The sequence below is a fragment of the Boleophthalmus pectinirostris genome, unplaced genomic scaffold, assembly GCF_026225935.1.
Source record: "Boleophthalmus pectinirostris isolate CB_2022bp ecotype Guang Dong unplaced genomic scaffold, ASM2622593v1 HiC_scaffold_6, whole genome shotgun sequence".
NCBI lineage: Eukaryota > Metazoa > Chordata > Actinopteri > Gobiiformes > Gobiidae > Boleophthalmus > Boleophthalmus pectinirostris.
This window is the reverse complement of record NW_026571447.1, coordinates 25,923,683-25,942,724: the sequence shown is the minus strand read 5'-3', so window position 1 is coordinate 25,942,724 and position 19,042 is coordinate 25,923,683. Positions and strand designations below refer to the sequence as shown.

The 19,042-nt window shown below is 37.0% G+C and overlaps 3 protein-coding genes across 4 annotated transcripts; 1 reads left to right on the top strand and 2 right to left on the bottom strand.

Moving 5' to 3' along the window:
- Nucleotides 1–764: 764 nt before the first annotated feature.
- On the bottom strand, nucleotides 765–6,098 carry zdhhc11 (zinc finger DHHC-type containing 11). The gene is made up of 11 exons (XM_055164143.1): nucleotides 5,979–6,098; nucleotides 4,787–5,008; nucleotides 3,987–4,165; nucleotides 3,089–3,190; nucleotides 2,744–2,868; nucleotides 2,332–2,487; nucleotides 2,143–2,261; nucleotides 1,826–1,875; nucleotides 1,665–1,704; nucleotides 1,521–1,596; nucleotides 765–1,164 (listed from the first exon to the last, which is right to left on the bottom strand). Exons 2-11 carry the CDS (start codon nucleotides 5,006–5,008, stop codon nucleotides 1,013–1,015), a joined length of 1,221 nt encoding a protein of 406 aa, XP_055020118.1. The 5' UTR covers nucleotides 5,979–6,098; the 3' UTR covers nucleotides 765–1,012.
- Nucleotides 6,099–7,019: 921 nt separating this feature from the next.
- Nucleotides 7,020–12,713, bottom strand: brd9 (bromodomain containing 9). Its single transcript, XM_055164101.1, has 17 exons — nucleotides 12,552–12,713; nucleotides 11,778–11,998; nucleotides 11,344–11,460; nucleotides 11,146–11,279; nucleotides 11,024–11,077; nucleotides 10,805–10,949; nucleotides 10,625–10,735; nucleotides 9,946–10,124; nucleotides 9,458–9,590; nucleotides 9,306–9,381; nucleotides 9,145–9,240; nucleotides 8,942–9,074; nucleotides 8,740–8,851; nucleotides 8,609–8,665; nucleotides 8,411–8,516; nucleotides 7,851–8,021; nucleotides 7,020–7,281 (listed from the first exon to the last, which is right to left on the bottom strand). The coding sequence occupies exons 1-17, from the start codon at nucleotides 12,598–12,600 to the stop codon at nucleotides 7,184–7,186; spliced, it is 1,992 nt and encodes a 663-aa protein (XP_055020076.1). The 5' UTR covers nucleotides 12,601–12,713; the 3' UTR covers nucleotides 7,020–7,183.
- A 22-nt stretch (nucleotides 12,714–12,735) lies between these two features.
- Nucleotides 12,736–16,414, top strand: trip13 (thyroid hormone receptor interactor 13). 2 transcript variants are annotated; one of them, XM_020937546.2, is made up of 14 exons: nucleotides 12,736–12,796; nucleotides 13,019–13,090; nucleotides 13,165–13,324; nucleotides 13,402–13,528; nucleotides 14,000–14,055; nucleotides 14,126–14,216; nucleotides 14,297–14,369; nucleotides 14,449–14,512; nucleotides 14,589–14,675; nucleotides 14,764–14,870; nucleotides 14,965–15,118; nucleotides 15,597–15,709; nucleotides 15,816–15,885; nucleotides 15,965–16,414. In XM_020937546.2, exons 2-14 carry the CDS (start codon nucleotides 13,032–13,034, stop codon nucleotides 16,058–16,060), a joined length of 1,257 nt encoding a protein of 418 aa, XP_020793205.2. In that variant the 5' UTR covers nucleotides 12,736–12,796; nucleotides 13,019–13,031; the 3' UTR covers nucleotides 16,061–16,414. The 2 variants fall into 2 exon arrangements, with proteins under 2 accessions (XP_020793205.2, XP_055020071.1); XM_055164096.1 differs by lacking the exons at nucleotides 12,736–12,796; nucleotides 15,597–15,709; nucleotides 15,816–15,885; nucleotides 15,965–16,414 and adding an exon at nucleotides 15,197–15,523 and having other exon boundaries at nucleotides 12,803–13,090.
- The last annotated feature ends 2,628 nt before the right edge of the window (nucleotides 16,415–19,042 follow it).

Here is a 19,042-nt window from a genome sequence, read left to right as displayed (position 1 = left end):
CCAGTGTTTTCTTCAGGCCTTGTTGTTGTTGCTCTATGATGGAGCTTTATTGCCCAGTGAAGCGCCAAAACAAACAGGTCAAGTGTTTCCTTTTTAATTAAGAGGTTTGTTGAAGATTTTTGGTTAGCCCTAATAGCCAATAATCACAGTCAAAAGCATACATATACGGTTACAATATTGGACTTTTATCCATTTAGGTGAATCAATTTGCGCCTCACAAAGGTGAAGCGTCTATGGAAAAGGCGCGATCATGATAGCTTTATGAATGTGACACAGGGTGTGGTGTTCTCGTGCGTAAACGTGGTTACAATGCAAGGACTACTACATAGTCATAAAATGTGATATAATCTAGCCGAGGATGCCCCCTGAACATGACCAGCGTTACACAAGAAGTAGCCTAATGGCTGGCCATGGATGAACATTGCGTAACCAATTCTCCATCGTCTCATCTATTAACATAAACTACATTGTCTTTTTGAGTGACCGCGGCGCAAGGCGACAGTGAACGCCGCCATTGTCTGCGCCTGAGAGATAAGAGAAGTCTGCGATACAGCGGTGTATGATGAAAGGTGTGAGAGCCAAGTGTAAACACTGGATGACATAATTCATATTTCAAAATGTATCAATTGCGCCCCTCCGTGGTTGACATGAGCATGCTTTATTACAGCCTGGCTTAACCAATAATTATTTACATTTTGAAAAAGAACAAACATTAATTTGACAAAATAGTTCATGTTCAACAATGTGCAACATAATTACGAATTTCATTTAGAATAAACAACAACTTAATCTTCTAAGTCTTAAAATATGAACAGCATAAAATGAATAATCATTTAATTCATAACAGCTCTTTAATTTAGTCCATTCATGGGTTTCAACTTACCGTTGATAGGCAACATTTTGAGAACATTATACCATTCAAGAGGTATGACATTTTGAATTGCTGATCACTATGGCAATGGTACACATTTTTCATCACTCTGAAAACCATAGATAGTCCATGCTGTTAGTTTTATGGTTGTGGTCTTTCTTCATCTGGGATCATGACGGAGCTACCCAAAGGGTCCTGCATGCCGGGCACACTGTCTGACCTCAAAATCTCAGAAACACCAGGGCCAAACTCTGGACCCACTCCCCTGACTCTGCTGCTGCTTTCAGACACTCCTGAAAAACACATAACATAACAATGTAAGAAAAATACTATTGTTTCCTTAAAATATATAAGGGAAATATTTTTGTTGAACCCTAAGATTTACCTAATAAATAAATATGTTAATAAATAAATATGTTAACTATAGTGATATATTGTGAATTACTACTATTATAGTCATTCACATTGAAATTTACTACAAAGAACATCTTTGTTGTTTGAAGAATATTACATTCCTCCTTGATTTAAAATCTGAAACCATTCAAAGTACCCCATGTGAAGTACCTATAGAGTTAGGGGTCCTAGCCCTGGCTAGGAAATACTACCCTGGCTAAGAAATACTGCTCTTTTACAGTGAAGAAATTCATACCTAAATCTTTGGAGGAATTGTCTGTGCCATAATGTAGACTGCTGTCCTTTTCAGCTGGAGTCTTGAAGATTTCCAGCTAAACAAAAACAGAAACGTGTATTTAGAAAACTTTCTTGTGATGAGTGAATAAGTATAATGTTTTACCTCAGTGCATACTGACTCTGAAAGGCGACTGCCACAAGCACTGTAACAAAAACAACAAACAAACAAAAACATTACTGAATCTATTACAAAAAGCATATATGTATGTCACTGCAAAAGTTAGAAAGAAAACTATAGTATTAAAAAAAAAACTGATATGTTACCTTGAATTGGGGGCTAAAGTAGGCTCACAGTCAATGGCGTGTGTTTGACTCTACAAAAAGACAAAAACAAATACATGGTTTAATTCATGCCTGCAATGTTCCACAGTAAAGCATTAAACGTATCTATAATTTATTTAGTTACAGGCATTTGTATTGCTCAAAGATCCCTTTAAAACATTCTTTCTGTGAGCTTATTTACAGCTTGACCTGTAACTTGGCTTGGTAGCGGATCATCCACTAGAAAGCTTACACAATGCATTTTTAAAACAACACTCTTCATATCCGTTTTATATCTCATTGGTGAGTGCATCTCTCACCTTTGCAGCTTTGTTATGATGTTTTATTTCATTGGCCTTTTCCACCTCAAGATCTTTGCTCCTGGCTTCTTTTTGTCGCTGTATCTTAATATAATCATATGTGCTCATCCCCTTGTACACTGCACAATAAATACAGATTTATATTACAACAATAACAGAACAAAAAATATTTTGATGGTATATACTTACACAGGTAAAGATGGAGGCCTAGTAGATGACTAAGCAGCAGCAGACTGGCGAGGCTCAATAAAACCGTAAAGAAGGCTACAACAAGGAGACCAGCCGATGTGGTCTTTAAAGGAGCTGCCGGCAAAAACACCAACCAGGTCTCGTTTGCCAACAAATCTATAAATAGCAGGGAAAATTGTGAGGAAAAAAACAAAATCTGCTATAATTTGACAAGATTTTTCTGTTGTTATTATAATTATATATAATACCTTATTATCATATACAATCCCTAATACCTACATACATATTTATTTATTTTATCTATTTCTTTAGCTACATTGTCCAAGTATATCCCTTACGGATTAATTAAGTTCTTCATAGTCTAAATAGATACATAAATACATTTTAGTTTTTCTTAAATATGTTTACTTACTATTGAATTGTGGAGCAGTCCTCAAATTGTCAGGATCCAGATAGTGCTGGATGAATATGAATAAAATTACTATAATCAACACTAGTGTGCCAAATGTAGCTGAACACAGAGCTATGAAAAAGCACCTAAGGAAAACGAACAAACAAACAAACAAACAAAACCCATTCAGTTAGTTGACATGTCTTGTCATGAGTATAATAAAGTTATGATCTATATATTATTTATATCCCAAAATGTTTAATAAAAATATTAGTAATGAGTCTGTTAAGTCTATCTTATTATAATCAATATAAATATAAATTAAAATACTGAATACTACTTATTTTATCCCTGTAGTGTACTTGCCAGTAGTTTCGGACACCCACACAGTTGTTCAGCCATTTACAGTGATGATCAAAATCTTGAACACATTTGTTGCACACACCACAATGTTTCACCTTTGGACCCCTATGAAAACAGTTATAATAACAAATGTTGATATTGTTAACTTCATCATGTGTTTACTATTTATGGGAGGATGTTATTGCTTTGCCTGGAATGTTCCACAGTAATGAGATGAATGTGTCTCTAACAAACAATCGTTGCAGGTGAGCTGTGTGGATGGTGCCCCCCCAATTACAGTTGGAATGCATGTTTATCGAGGTTTTATTGTTGTTGTTTTGTTAGGTTTTCCTTGTCGAGAAGGAGAGCTAGGGACAGGGGATATTCTGGGACAGTTGATTGTTTTCTATGAATGTTGGTCTGTCGGTCTATTATTGACCATTGTCTGTTTCACTGTTGGATTTTCTAACTTTCTGTTGGTTAAATCAATTATCTTGTTAAGCCCTAAGGGGCAATGGCTGTTGTGATTTGGGGTTTTACAAAGATTTACAAGAAATTGAATTAAATAAATGAAATACATCCATCCATTTTCTTAGCTTTTTATTTGCTTTACTTGGACCGAGTCATGGAGGCAACAGTCTGACCAGGGAGGCCCAGACTTCACTTTCCACACACTTCCTCCAGCTCTTCCGGGGGATCCTGAGATGTTCCCAGGCCAGCCCAGACACATAGTCCCTCCAGCGCATCCTGGGTCTTCCTTGGGGCTTGGAGGAGGCCCCGGGGAAGACCCAGGAGACGCAATGCAATATATTTAATACCATATAGTGGAATATTCCTGAAGCAATAACATCTCCATGGAGGCAAGCAGGTAGTGCACTCTCCACCAAAAAAGTGTCATAGTCCAGCTTTATATAAAACGTACACTTTGACATCACACAGGTAACAGTGCAGGTCTTGGATCACATGTGGCTGCTTTGTCCGATCAAACAGTGGCATTGGATTGGAGTAGGTCTGTTTAGCTCTCACACTCACATCGGCTGGGTCTATGATCTCTGCAGCTAAACGGGTGACAAAGTGTAAAACATAGGCTATTCCTACAATCTGAACACAGAGTTAAGGCATTAAATGAAATACAATCTTTTTCAGTCCTACAATGCTATGAATTAAAACAACATTCACATTGTTACATTATTACCATCACTTAAATTCATAACAGTAATCAGAATCATAAGGGTTATATTGTGCCTCGATATGGGTTTTTCTATTATCATATTGTTGATTTAGACTTTTTTTTTATTTTTTATTTATTTTATGTATTATTAAGTTGCAATTTCCTTACTCCACTGGAAGATTCAAACAAGACATACAGTAGACCTAAACTACAGTGTAGAGTCGAAACTGCTCCAAACACTATATTTTGAACTCAGGTATTTTTTTCTGTCATGTAAATTGCTTTTTGCCATTACAGAAGTTCATGTATAGGTTCATGTATAAACTAGTTGTAGTCATGTGGCATTGATCTCATGACAGTAGCCAATTGATAGTGTTTTGGACTCAGTGGCAACGACTCATGTCTGACCATACTACTAGAGCCCGTACTATGAGACCAAACAACAAATTCCTTGTCTATCTATACTATAAACAAACAATGTTCTTGCTTATCTGAAAGCCTCATTTCTGTTTGCATTCATAGACGACTAGGATTCACAGTGTGAAGGATACTGCATAGACAACATGGTTCCACGGCGGGGGCAGCAGAGGGATATAGATGCCAAAGCTCACAATGGCCATATAGATGAACACAAGCCAGCCTATGACTTGTACCACTTGAGGAGGCCAAGACCACCCATTCATGCGGGCGGGTTTGGAGGGCACCAGATCATTTCTACTGCCACCACTGCGTAAAGGAGCTGTGCGTTTTAACCTCTGATTAAAACAATTCATCTGGAAAAGAAAGACAAAGATTAGTGTCAAGTATTGTGCATAGGATTACTACTAGCTCTTTCAAGTGTTACTTGGACAGTTCTTCTAATTAAGTTTTACCCACTTTTTATCCACAGTGGAAATGATGTAATAAACTTTGAGCCCTGGTTTAGCCCTACATAGTCCTGTTATAGACATGGTTTAGATCTGGTAGTACGGAGAACCTTTTTTTTTTCTTTGTGGTACATGGTGTGAAAAGTTTGAGATCCACTGGCCTACCGTATACTGCTCAGCCTCCATGGCCTCATTTGACGGGGAAATGAGTTAGGAAAATTAGCAGGTAATGATAGTGACTTCTGTGTACTCATTTGAACTAGTCAGGGTATTGGCTGTGTTTTCAGTCAACAATATGATGTCACATTGAAAAGGCAATTTTCTGTTAATTATATTGCATTTTCATGAGACTTTTTCAAAAGGAAAATTCACAAATCATAGAACGGATCATCTTTATTAGTGGAGATTAAGGGTTCATTCACACTTGTTTGAGCCCACTTAAGCCCCGATCTTGACTTAAGTTAATTCTGGTGTAGCCCAGGTTTAGCTGCAGGTTTAGTCACAGGTTAGTCCTACATGACCTTAGAAACCTCATCTTTGTGAGATGTATATGGATTTCATTATGCGAATGATTGCATTTTCTATTGAATCTAACCTAAACAAACATATAGCAATTTTAGATTTAGATCACATGTTTAGCTTTTGGCAGTGAAGTGATCATGAAAGAAATGCATAGTACTATAGACTTCCTTCTGTAAGATATAATACACGCACAAATTAGTGACATTAGGTTGCCAAGGCAGCTTTTCCAAAATGATCTGCTTGCTGGTATAAACACAAACCAGCAATACTCAGCAATTTTAGTTGAAAACAAAAACACAGCAAAAGACCAACTATGACAGTCTTTAGAAATGTGTTATTGCAAAAGAAAACTTACTTTGCAGAACAATGCGTAATCACCCAGCCTTAGGGTTAATTACTCAGAATCCAAGCAGAGATTTCCAGTTTGAATACTCTTTATTGGCAGCCGAGCAGGTGCTTTGTTAAGTTTTTCAGTTTCCACATTGTTTGCTAAAATAATCACGTAAGTCCGTATACAGAAATGTCCCTCGAAGAGTATAAAAGCTTCTCCAGTGTCAGAAGCGTCAGAAGTCTGTAAGAGACGCGACAAGTTGATCAAATCAACTCGAGCTCGCGGAGCGCTATGGCAACTCGCTCTCAGCGCAGGCGCAGTATATGTGGCAAAGTTTTTTTTTTTTTTTTTTTTACAGCTGGGCTACTATCAGGCTGTATATGGCTACTACAGTGACTTATATTGATGCTTCCAAGCGTCGTTTTTAAATGTCCCCTCAACAGTGAGTACTTTGTTCTCGTGGCGGACAAGGAACTCCAAATTCAGAAATGTGATACTTCTGTTCTGCTTTTACAAAACTCCCACTATTCATTTACAACAAAGCCTGTTTCTCTAAAATATTGTCAGTCCTTCCCAACTGAATGACTTTTAATAATAATAATAATAATCAGTGCAGTTGTTATTGATAGTGGTTTGTTATTTATGTATATACAGTATAAATGTAGGGTGACCAGGTTTTCAAAATCAAAAACTGTGATAACCCCGGTAATAATACAACTGTAAAACGAGTGCATAATTAAGGAAAAATGTCAGGCACTCAGCTCAGTCATGGTTTATTCACGACTAACATGTGAGTCAGTATAGTCAAATTTTTAAGCATGGTTTTCTGTATTTTACATAAACAGATGACAATTTATGCCTCTCTTTACTGTTGGCAGATATCACATTTGTCAAAAATAGGGACACCTGGGATGTCTTGTATAAAACTGGGACAAATCAATGGTTTTGGCTAAATCTGCTGGGACATGGGACACAGGGCTCAAAACTGGGACTGTCCCGGGTAAATAGGGACATCTGGTCACCCTATATAAATGCTATTTATCAAGGCACACAGTTATGTAAAAATACAGACACAAGCCTTTTTATTCGGTCTTGTTTTACATACAAATTCACTATTACTTACACACAATCTGTACAAACATGTTTAGTTAATGAGCGGTAAAATTTAACAGTCCATAATCAGAGGTGTAATGATGTTAACACTGGAGTAACACCACAGCTCTGTGTGGTCAGCTGCCTGAACCCTCCGGCTCTGGAGACTGCAAAAACTCATAAGGGTCATGAACCAACTCAGACTGATCACCGACGCCCAGGTGTGAGGGGCTCCCTGCAGATACAGAAAACATCGAACCAATTCAGTGATAAATAGGACATTTTACACAGTCTGCAGTAAGGGGTGGGCGATATTCTCAAAAACTAATCTTAGAACCAAAACACACTTTCAATTTGATCACATCTCATGTAAACTTAGTATCTTTAAGTACTATTTGAAAGTAACTTTAGTTATTTGTATCTTCTGAAAGTTGTTTGGTTCAATACACCTGTCACTCTCTCAGAGTATTGCTGAAGCTGACCAACAAGAGATGTGGAGAAAATTACAGTGCTTTCACACTTGCTTATTCACCACAACAAAAGTGTGACTGGAAAAGGACTAAACCCAAAACTAAACCTGACCTAAACTGGGACTACACTAGGACTAGAACAGGAACAAACCAAGTTGACATCAGGACTAAGATTGGCTCACTCCAGGACCATAACAACAAATGTGAACACACCATTTGTGAATCATGATATTGACATGACGATTTTACCAAAATAGCATATTGTCACAGGAATGAGATCACAATTTGATTTATTTCACCCGGCCCTAGTTAGGAATATGCTCGATCCACTTACCAACATGATGCTGGTCTCGTTCTGACACATTGGAGAGAGAAGACAGGTTGGATGAGGGTCTGGATCCCACTCGGTCCACCTGAGCTTCTTGAAACTCCTGCAGGAGTTTGTCTGCATCATCAAAATGCTGCTGGCTGTCCTCATTACTTGGTTCCTTCTTTAATGTCTTACCTACAAAGTACAATGGATACATTTACATGGCCAGTAAAAATTTGGTAAGTAGTATAATATGATAACCCATTGTTTAGATTAGTAGGATTTGAATTTAGTTTTGCGTAAGCACAAAAATCTGCTTATCAAAAACACACACTAACATGTCTTAAGTAATTTAATAATTTGTGGTTGTTTTAGGAAGACAAAGTACAATTAAATTTAAAATGACTCTTTTTTTTTTATTCCTAGTCAAAAACCTGCACAGGAGTGAACAATCAGAAAGAAATCAGATATAATGGTTTACATGGCATTTCAGTATCTTATGAGTCCAGAAATGGGACTTTTGGTCTGCATGTAAACTGTTCAAAAGACAATCCAGGTCACCTCAATCATCTCTTGATGCTTACCCAATGAATTTAACATGGAAATATCCAGAGACATGTCAGGATAGTTCTTCATTGACATAAAATCAAGTACGGAACCACTGTCTCCCAAACCTGTGCCATCTGACATCTAACAAAGAAACATTTTTATTTGCATCATACTTCATTACAATTGTTCAAAACTGTCTTCAAAAAGATCTAATAATCAAATATAATACTTGCCTGGATATCACAAATGCTGCCTTTTGTTTCATCAGGTTTAAGTGTCATATTCCTTTTCTGAAATTTAGAGTTATTGTTAAGTTTATCATTACACAGACAAGGTCCTCAGTAAAAAAGGTTAAATAAACCACCTGTCTAATCTGATTCACAGCCTTAGTGTGATCTCCTGCCGTCATTTTGTCAAGAAGCCCATCCACCAAGCGCTTTGTTACACTGCCACATCCCTTGACAAACTCCTGTATACTGTGCAAAGGATGTTTAACCATAGGTAAACATGTGAACAGATTATATTATGTATTTGAAGCCATGAATAAAGAAAAATATTTAAAATACCTTAGTGCACACTGTACCCCAGTATCATCACCATAGGCAGAGTAGAGCATATCTATTTCATCAGGAGACAAGTCTGGGAATACAGAGTTCTTCTGCAGACTCTGTACATTGTAAGCACTGTTCAGAAATGTCACTGCAAAAAAGAAGACATTTTCAAATAACTGTTTATCATCAAAATCAACAAGTACCATAACTGGGCTCACCTTTATGCCTTCTGTCGTCTTTGAATCCCAATGTTGTTAACCCCGGGAGAAGCTTGTGTGACAGTGAGCTAAGGTCTATTTTGTGGACTTCATCTTCTGCAAATAAAATGTGTTCTTTAACATCTTGAAAATGAGTGCATAACAGTCAATATAAGCATCACCTGTGGCATCTGGATTAGCTTGATTAACAACCGTGTAGAGTAGAGATCCTTCTGCATCTTTTTGTAAATAGCCAATCTGAAATTACACAACAAATATGAACTTTGTATTCAAAATTCTTAAACTGAGTCAAGCACCAATAACACTTTATTACCTTGGAGTTGGGCATGTATCTGTTAATGCGATCTCGAGCTTCATCTGCTGCATGTTCTACCAGAGCCAGAACGTGCTCTTCTGCTGTGCTATCAGTTAAACTGCAGGCATTTCCCTCTGGCTCAAATAAGTAACTGAGAACAGAAATAAAGGGTGCTCATATGAAAAGCAAGCAAATAACTCATAAACATATACTCCCTCATAAAAGTTGCAGAGTGGAAATTTGCTTTGGAAAGAATTTATGGGAGATCTGGGAAATTTCAACGATAAAAAATATGTAAATGGACAGGAAATTTGGCAGAATACTGTACAATCCAAAACTGCAGCCTCTAAAGCCAAAGTACTACGTTGTTTTTGTTAAAATGTTATTTAGAATAACATTATTGGCTTCTTCAGTATCTGTCCAGGTGATGCCAAGTCCCTGTTGACTCCTATATTGCCTTGATTATTATTCCTATGAAACATTTCTAACTTTAAATATTTTTATACCTGATAACTTCTTTAGCTGGTTGCTTCCTTGACTTCTTTGCTGAGTCCACAGCTATAGGCATAATTTCTGGAGGAGGTAAATCATCTGTGAGGTCCTCATCTCCTAGAATGGCTGCCTGTTGGCTGAAGTCCATGTCTTGCATAAAGGACATGCTGCGCTTCAAAACCAATAACCGCTCCTGCAAACAGTGACAGTAATAGTAATGGCCTAGTTCAGCAGATGACAAATATATATACATATATACACATGGACAACAAGAAACTAATTTAATACAGTCTTAAAAGTGTTAAAGATGTGCCATGTAACTTCTCTGGTTGAGAGTCCCCCACATGTTTGTCTCCAAGGAGATGTAATTGCTTTGCCTGCATTATTCCACAATATGACATTACATCTGCATGGAGCCAAGCAGGTGATGAATCTGCGCCAAGTTACATGTCTGATCTGTGGAGAGGTGACCCTGCTCACTGTAATAATATATGTTTTTCTCTAACTTTAACTCTAATTGAATAAATACAACTACCAACCAATAAATACGAAATAGAGTCATTTAAATGTATAATGTGAAAAAAGCAATAAAATCTCCATGGAGATAAACGGATGCCATAAACCCCCACCAGAAAAGTTGCATAGTGCACCTTTAAGATAGATAAATAAGATACTTTAAGAATGAGAACTTACCTTGCTCATCATCTTGAATCCTGTGTGAAGCAACTTTTTGGCAGCTTTGTAGTAAACCGTCTCAGGTCGGTTGTACACCATAGCATTGTCGCACATGAGTTTAAAGTCAGCCTAAAGGATAAAGAACAGTTTTAACAATACCAGAGTTTTATGTCAGAGCCACTTGCTTTGATTTCTCACCTTGAACTCTGTTACAGTGTTGTACTCATTGTTTCGAATTTTGTCCTTCATGGTGCTAAAATCCATAGGATGCTTGATGATCATGGAATAACCCGGAGCAATGGCGTCCGTTACTGGAAAGGCAAAAAATCCGTGGGGGTCTTTCCTACAAAGAAACAAAACATTATTCTACAAAAGGCAAATAAAATTGTGCTAAACAACATGGTAATAGTCAGTCACCTTTGTAGCTGTCGTAGAAAGTGTTCCAGCAGCTGTTGTCTTGGAGTTGATTCACTCTCTGCTTTCAAAAGACAAGGTAAGCCAAGGAACTTAATAAATAAACGTAATACCTTTTTATGAACTTGCCTTGTTGTGTCCTACACGCTCTGACTGGCCGGTCCCCTTGCTGTTCCACGTCCACTTTAATATTGGGATGAAACTCCTCTATATCATGCTCAATGTCATATCTTTCCTTTTTCTTTTTTTTCTCCTCTGGCTTTAAAAAAGATAACGAAAGTGAAACCACTGTTGACCAAAAGACAAGAGTCAGGCCAGCTTACCTCTAATGAAATACTTATTGTTTTTGGTGTAAATTGTTCAACTGGCATCACAACACTGGCAGCAGCAGCAGCTTCTGTTTCATTTTGCTCCCGTTCTCTCTTCTTCCTCTTTTCCTCCTGACATAAGCATGTATTAAACAATTGTTACAATCCCATAATGATATAAAGAAAATATTACTGCTATGATGTTTTTAAAAAGAAATGAGCCCATGAATGTTGTGATTGAGGCTGACATAAAACATGAATAGACTGAAAAATTGTATTCTTTTAAATTAACTTTTTACATTGTTTGAAGGATAATGCTGCTTTTTTGAATAGTTTTTATTGTAAACTACATCCTCAAGGTGTTTTGCACATCTCCAAAACCACTATTGCAATATTAGCTATCCCAGCACCACTCACTGATAAACATTTGGATAGGACAGTCTACTGACCTTTCGACGTCTTCTTTCTTCATCGTCCACATACTTGTCTTTGTCCTTTTCTGACTTTTTCTTCTTCTTTTTCTTCTTGTCCTTGTGTCGTTCTCGCTCGTGATCGGATCGGTCGTCATAGTAACTTGAGTCGTGACCAGATCCAGACAGTTCAGTCACTTCACTCCCGCCAACTTTGAGCACAAGTTTGAGTGGCTTCTCATGGGCCTTGTCTTCATAGTCTACAGTGAAGGAAAATACACTTGATCAAATTTTAGTCACAGTTCAATGTTTTTTAATTGTCAATGATCTGCTTTTTATTAGTGTGGTTTGGGGAAAGGTTCAGACTTTAGGGGAATACATTTGACAATTGTTTGTGTTACAAGGGAATTAGTAAAAGGTTTGTACAAAACATCACTTTACTATGTTTTGCTATTTTACAGTTTGTGTTGTTATACTACCCTGTCTGCCTACTGGTCACCACTTCATGATTAATGGTAACACACGTGTTCATAAACAAGAATTCGTACTTAAATTTATTTTTCATACCCGCATCACATTTTTACCTAGGACAAGTCCATTGACCAAATTGGAATTATTTGTTTACTGTGGATGCTCTCACTCTCTCATCTGAGCTATACAAGAAAACAAATGCACTATAAGCTATATATAATTTAAAAAAATTGGCATCATCGAATTAAAAGGTGATAATGGGCGTTACAACTAGCCAAGACATTAGCACTTAGCATTCTGGAACAAAAGCGCTTCATTGTGCATCAAAGTGCATATATTTACCATCGACTGTTCTCCACTCAGGTTTATGCTTCTTATGCTTCTTTCCCATCCTGATAAAAAAATATTCCTTGTGATTATTTAATTTATAACAAAGGCATAGATGTTCAGATCAAGAAAAAAGCAAATCGAGAGGAGAAGAAGCGCATTCGGGAAGTGAATTCTCCAAAACAAAGTTGTACTTCCGGCGGGGCAAATGTGCGCGGTGAATTTGACTTTTTCAGAAGACTCCTGACAGCTGTTTTGTGGTTTGTTTTCCTGCGTATTGTTGATTTTATTGTCACTGAGAATAAGCGTAACATAAATGGAAAGTACTGTCTTTTTGAATGTTACGTCTCTTTTCATTAATGACAATCTAAACTTGTGCTACTTGTGTTAGCTTGTCACGCAGCTAAACTGCTAAACAATCTAGCAAAACACTTCTTACTCTGTGTATGACTAGATTATTACATTTATTTACGTTTCATCAGTGGAAAAATCATAATGGAGGTGTGGGTGCAGTCTCAAAATATTAATGTCGAAGTCCTCGTCAAATCTCAAAGGTAAGTTCATTCATACGATGGAAATTGAAAGTGCTTTTTACTCACTTTTGCATAATTTCTTTTTCATATTTCAGCACTGCCAAACTATCAGACGTGAAGAGCCATGTCCTGTCTCTGCTGAACCGCCACAGTATGATATTTGGGAACTACATGTGGACGGAGTTTGATGAAGACTTCCTCTGCAGAAATGTACAGTCCATTGCTATAGTAGATCTTGAAGACACGATAACCCAGGTATGCCTCTTCATTCAGCAATATTCATGTTCACTTTGTCAAAAAATTCAATAATCACTTTTTTCTTTCACTTTTAGCCCTTGGATCTAAAGAACTGCGCAGTCTCTGTACACATTTTCACACTGAATGAAGATGGACCAAGCACTCTCAATTTAGAAGATGATGATGAGCTATACGCAGCCAATCACTGGTTACTCCCAGCAGGTAACATTGCCTTTCTGTCCAATAACCCTTGTCAAAGTCACCAGTTGCTGGAAAGACACCTTGCGCTCCCCATATAGAAAACTGATTTTAATCAGTCCATGGGAGACAATGCATTTTAGTGATATTAACAATTAGGACATCACATAACCTTACGTTAAACATCACGGTGTGAATTCTGCATTATATAATATAGGTTTTTGAGTGACCTTAATGTTTGAGAAAGCATCCGTATCTGTCATAGTACACAGCTGTTATAGCTGTTAGAATTAGTTGTATATTTGTGTGAGATTTTGTCGAGGTACTGTTTGAAAACACCAGAGGGTTACTTCTTGACATGGGTATAGCAATAATTTGCATATGTTTTATAAATGCCATGAATCGACATGTGAACTGTATTAAAAAGTATTTTCAAATAAGTTCTTCCATGTTTAATTAGTTGATTTTTTTGGTTTTGTTTTGTTTATATAAAAGCTGAATTCCACGGGATCTGGGAGAGTCTGGTTTATGAAAGTGGAGTCAAAACCCAGGTATTTGCTTTAATATTTAATTTAAATGTAGCTGTACCAAATGTAAACTTGACATGTTTGTACTCCTTAGCTTTTGGATTATGTCACAACAACAATCTTCTTCTCAGATAAAAATGTTGACAGTAACCTGATCTCATGGAATCGGGTTGTGTTGCTTCATGGTAAATTACTAACAGAAAAAGTGATTGAGGTTTTTTGTATAGTAATAATTATTGTAACTATTGTTCATGCACATGTGCAGGGCCCCCAGGCACTGGGAAGACTTCACTGTGTAAAGCTCTGGCACAAAAGCTGTCAATCAGACTTTCACATCGGTAAGTAAAATTTATTAAAACCACAGAAATTATATTACAACTGCTGGTCTCATTTTCTTCCACACTCCTGCCCCTCAAGGTATTCGTACGGACAATTTGTAGAGATAAACAGTCACAGTTTGTTCTCAAAGTGGTTTTCAGAGGTACACACATTTTCATAGCTTTTCAGCTGTACTTACATTTTATTGTTTAAAGTTACACTGTGCATTTTTGTTATAGAGTGGCAAACTGGTCACAAAAATGTTTCAAAAGATCCAGCAGCTAATTGATGACAAAGAAGCTCTTGTGTTTGTTTTGATAGATGAGGTACGGTAAGAATAGAGGTGATCAGATAATTATGTTAATGCGCATATAATACTTTAGTTACATAACATGTTGCTCCAATACTGTACAGGTAGAGAGTTTAACTGCTGCAAGAAATGCATCTCAAGCGGGAACAGAGCCATCTGATGCCATCCGAGTAGTAAACTCTGTCCTCACTCAGTTGGACCAAATCAAACGGTCAGAAACTACTGCTTATGTTTAGTGTATTACGTTATTATATAATTGTACTACTCACATGATCACTCACATTCTTCTCACTTTCTGTGTTTAGTCACTCCAATGTTGTAATACTGACTACCTCCAATGTGACGGAAAAGATTGATTTGGCATTTGTGGACAGAGCTGACATTAAACAGTACATTGGACCTCCTTCAGAGAAAGGCATCTACAACATTTTCCTCTCCTGTCTGGAGGAGCTCATGAAGGTCAATAGTGAACAAAAAACAAATACTTTAATGATTTCTATTGTAAAAGTAAGATAACCTTTATTTGTCCCATTTCAGTGTTGCAATGCAAAGCACAAGAACAGAAGTAGAATAAAAAAATGCAAGCCATATACATTCTCAAAAAATGTATAAAGTATACATTTAACTAGTAGGTCAAGTATACTATGAATTTAATTAAGAGTAAATAGGTAATTTATGCTCAAACAGTGCAGTGTTAACAGTACATTTTCTCACAAAGTATTATTTCTGTAAAGCTCTAGATAAGAAGCCTACACCTTCTTAGGATACATTTTTGAGTAATGCTAGCTAACAACTAGAAAACGTGTTCTGTATTGATCTAAGTGTTTTACTGAAAGTTGGAACTGAAACCTTTTGGCACCCTTATTTTATAGTTTCTACTGAAGCTGTTAGTTGTATTTTGGTAATAAAAGTATTGTATGTTTATGACTTTGTGCAGTGCCAGATAATCTACCCTCGGCAGCAGCTGTTCACCATGTTTGAACTTGAAACAATGGGCTTTGCAAAGAGTGAGGTCTCTGAACACAGTCTGAAGCTCAGGAGCATTGCACTGTGAGTAACGCCATAAATCATGAAACAGCTTTCAATTAAGCTACTACTGTGTGTACAAAATCAAAACACCTCAGGCTCTTGTGTACCTTGTCTTTTGCCAAAACAGAAAAAGCAGAGGTTTGAGTGGAAGGGCTCTCCGGAAGCTACCATTTTTAGCCCATGCAATGTTTGTCAAGGTAAGCACATTCTGGTTTATAAAAAATACAAAGGAATGGCATGTTTACTTTTTAATTACTACTTCTCATTTTGTTGCAGACACCAACTGCAACTCTCGATAAGTTCTTGGATGCAATGGACAGGGCTGTGGATAAACAGAAGGAGGAGAAACGTAACCTGGTCAATGGAGTCTGAGGACATTAAAGCCAACCTGGTATTTTTCTCATGGCCTACATATTCAGTATTTAACACATTTTAGGAAAAACACATTTTAAATGTCATCAACACTCACCTTTAGTGTTGCTTTATGTACGTGTTATAAATTCAGTTTGTGTAAACGGTTTACTTTTATATAAAATGTAGTTATTATAAATTTTATTCTTTTGTTGTGTTGGGCATTTCTGTTATTTCCTAAGTATAAACAAGGAAATCCTATCCCTTAAGAAACCACTTTTTGTTGAATGTTGTTAAGTGTATTTGTGCTTACTTTTTCTACTGTTATTATGAATATTTGTCTTATAAAGTTGTAATAAACAACAGTGACTTTTTGATTGCTATTCAAGATTACTGGCAGTTTCAAACAGCCACCACTAGAGGGTGTGTACATGCCTGGTAGTGTTTCTGTATATTTTATAACAGACAAGACAATAAAAGGTTAGGCTCTTGCCACCAAAGGAAGATAAGAACAGTAATTATTTTATAACCAGACTTGCCTTTCTAAGCACATAATTTACTGACTAGTAACGCAGTTTTACAAATGACAAGTAGTCACAGCAGTAGAGTATTTTTGCCAACTGATAAGAGTAGTACTGTTAGTTAGTCTATATACATATGACATGGGCGTGCACTTGATTGACTAATTTAACCTAAAGCCAAACAGTTGGGATGTGGCTTAATATTTTTCCATAGAGCATCAGACATAGTTTATATGGACAGATGAGAGGCACCATTGTTCATACAAGCATGTTTTGAATTCTGTGAATGAATGCTCTGGTGCTTTGCATGTCAGCTGCGGGGACCTGACAATGAATGAGGCCTTTGTTTGTTGTTGGCCAACAGCTTTTTCACTGCACTTCAAAGGTGCATACTATTGGCTGTTGTAAAAGAAAGTTTACTTTTTGTCATGCTTCATAGCTACTAAATCAACATAAACTTTTTAGGGTAGAGCAAGATGGATGCCATAAGTATAAAGGAAAGATTTACACACACAATATAGATATCTTTGCATTGAAATTTGTTAGAGGATGTAGACAGACTGGATTTCCCCCTTTTTTCTATTTGTGAAAAGTATATTTTTAAAGCCCTATAATCTTTGCACCTTGTGTTTACTGTACATGCAACATTTTTTTTAAGTCAATTATCTACGATGAATCACACACGGAAGCCCTTCTTTTCTCTAATCCCAAGTGCCGCAAAAGGACAGACATTTTAAATAACCCCATAATTGGCCTGTCTGAAAGCTTTTTTATTCATTCTTGACTGTAGCCGATCCAAAAGCGGGCAGCTGTTGAGAGGCAATCAAGTCAATGAGGGAAGAAATCTCAAAAGGCGTATTGTTACAAAGTTTTATCACAGTTTCAAACTACTTTAAAATGTCTGACAAACTCCAAACAAAACAAATGATGTTTTTCCTGTCGACTGTTGTTCAGGTACATGCCTCAGAGCTGTGGAATATTAGTGCCTGTGCCAGTAGTGATTCACATAAGAAGGGGGTACCACACAACCCCATCTCTCTCACACACACACAGTATATATATAGGCTTTTTAAGACTAAACCTATGGAAACTGCTTGATTTTCCAACTAAATAAAAATGGCAGGCTTAGTGGTAGATGTATTTATGTTACCAATTTGATTTTCTGTTTTGTGTGCAGGCTCATTTTATCACAATCATGTTTTTGGCGAGTACAATGCCTTAAATCTTGCAGAAATAACTAATGAGTCGTCATAAAACCGTCACAGTTCCCGGACTTATCCATTTTTCACTGTTGTGGGAGCCTTTGATGATAAACCAGGGCTTTTATCCCTCTGAACATTGCCCCTAAAAGAGAACTGCAGCGCTTTTGTTGTTTTTGTCATCTCAGAAATGAAATGTTTTCGCTCTAAGTTCTAACATTTGTGCTTCCACTATGTCAAGAGAAAGTAATCCAGTGATTATATAGATTTAAATGTTTTTAGATTAAGAAAAAGGAAACTTTAGTTGTTAAAATCACAACTGAGTTAATCCATGAGGGGTGTTAATTTCAGAAGCAATTTATCACAATTATTGTTGTTTCCCAGTTATACTGTGACCCTTACAATCTGAACCGAGTTGGGTTGCAGTCTGATTTAGACCTGATGCAGGCGTGGTTTGGTCCTGTTAGTCCTGGATTAGTCCTGGTCTAGTCCAAGTTTGATATGGTGAGCTGCTATTTTTATCGCGTTGTATTTACTAAAATTTGAATACAAACAAATATGATGACAAAAATCAGGTCAACAACGTGGACGGATGTAGGTTAAAACAGGTTAGGATTAGGGTTTTGGTCAGGGTTAAGCAAGTAGTAACTATGTTGCTATGGTTAGGATCAGTCTCTAGGAAATGAATGCAAGTCAAAATAATGTTTCTAAGAAGGATGAAAACCCAACATGTGTAAACACAACCTATAAGTACCAGCCATTAGATTATTACCCTCCAGACTATGGGCTGCTGCAGTTGTAATACACTGATGTCTTTGGTGGCTCTTTTATACGTAGAGACTGTTGAGTAATATCAGGCTGTCGCAATAAGCGTCTGACTACTGACATTAAATATGCTAAACCTTGCTTAAACACGAAACACTACTTTATACTATAATTTTAAAACAGGCATAATCTTAGAGCGAAGTACAACCAGCATATTTTCACACATTTGATTGCTTGTCTAAATGAATATTCAGAACTTGCTGGCGTGTGTTGGAAAGTTAAAGCTTTAATGCCATGCCAAAGAAAACAAACTGTAAAACCTGCTGAAAGATGGTGGTGTCTGGTGGGCTTATGTGAGGCCTGCCAGCTTTCCTGTATAAACATTCATTTATCTTCAGCATCCACTGTACACAGCCCTGAAACTGGACAAATATTTGTTGCAGGTGGATTCAAGATGGAAAATGTTTGTTGTCATGTTTCTGTTTATTTATTCAGACAGGGACACTAGACAGAATGCA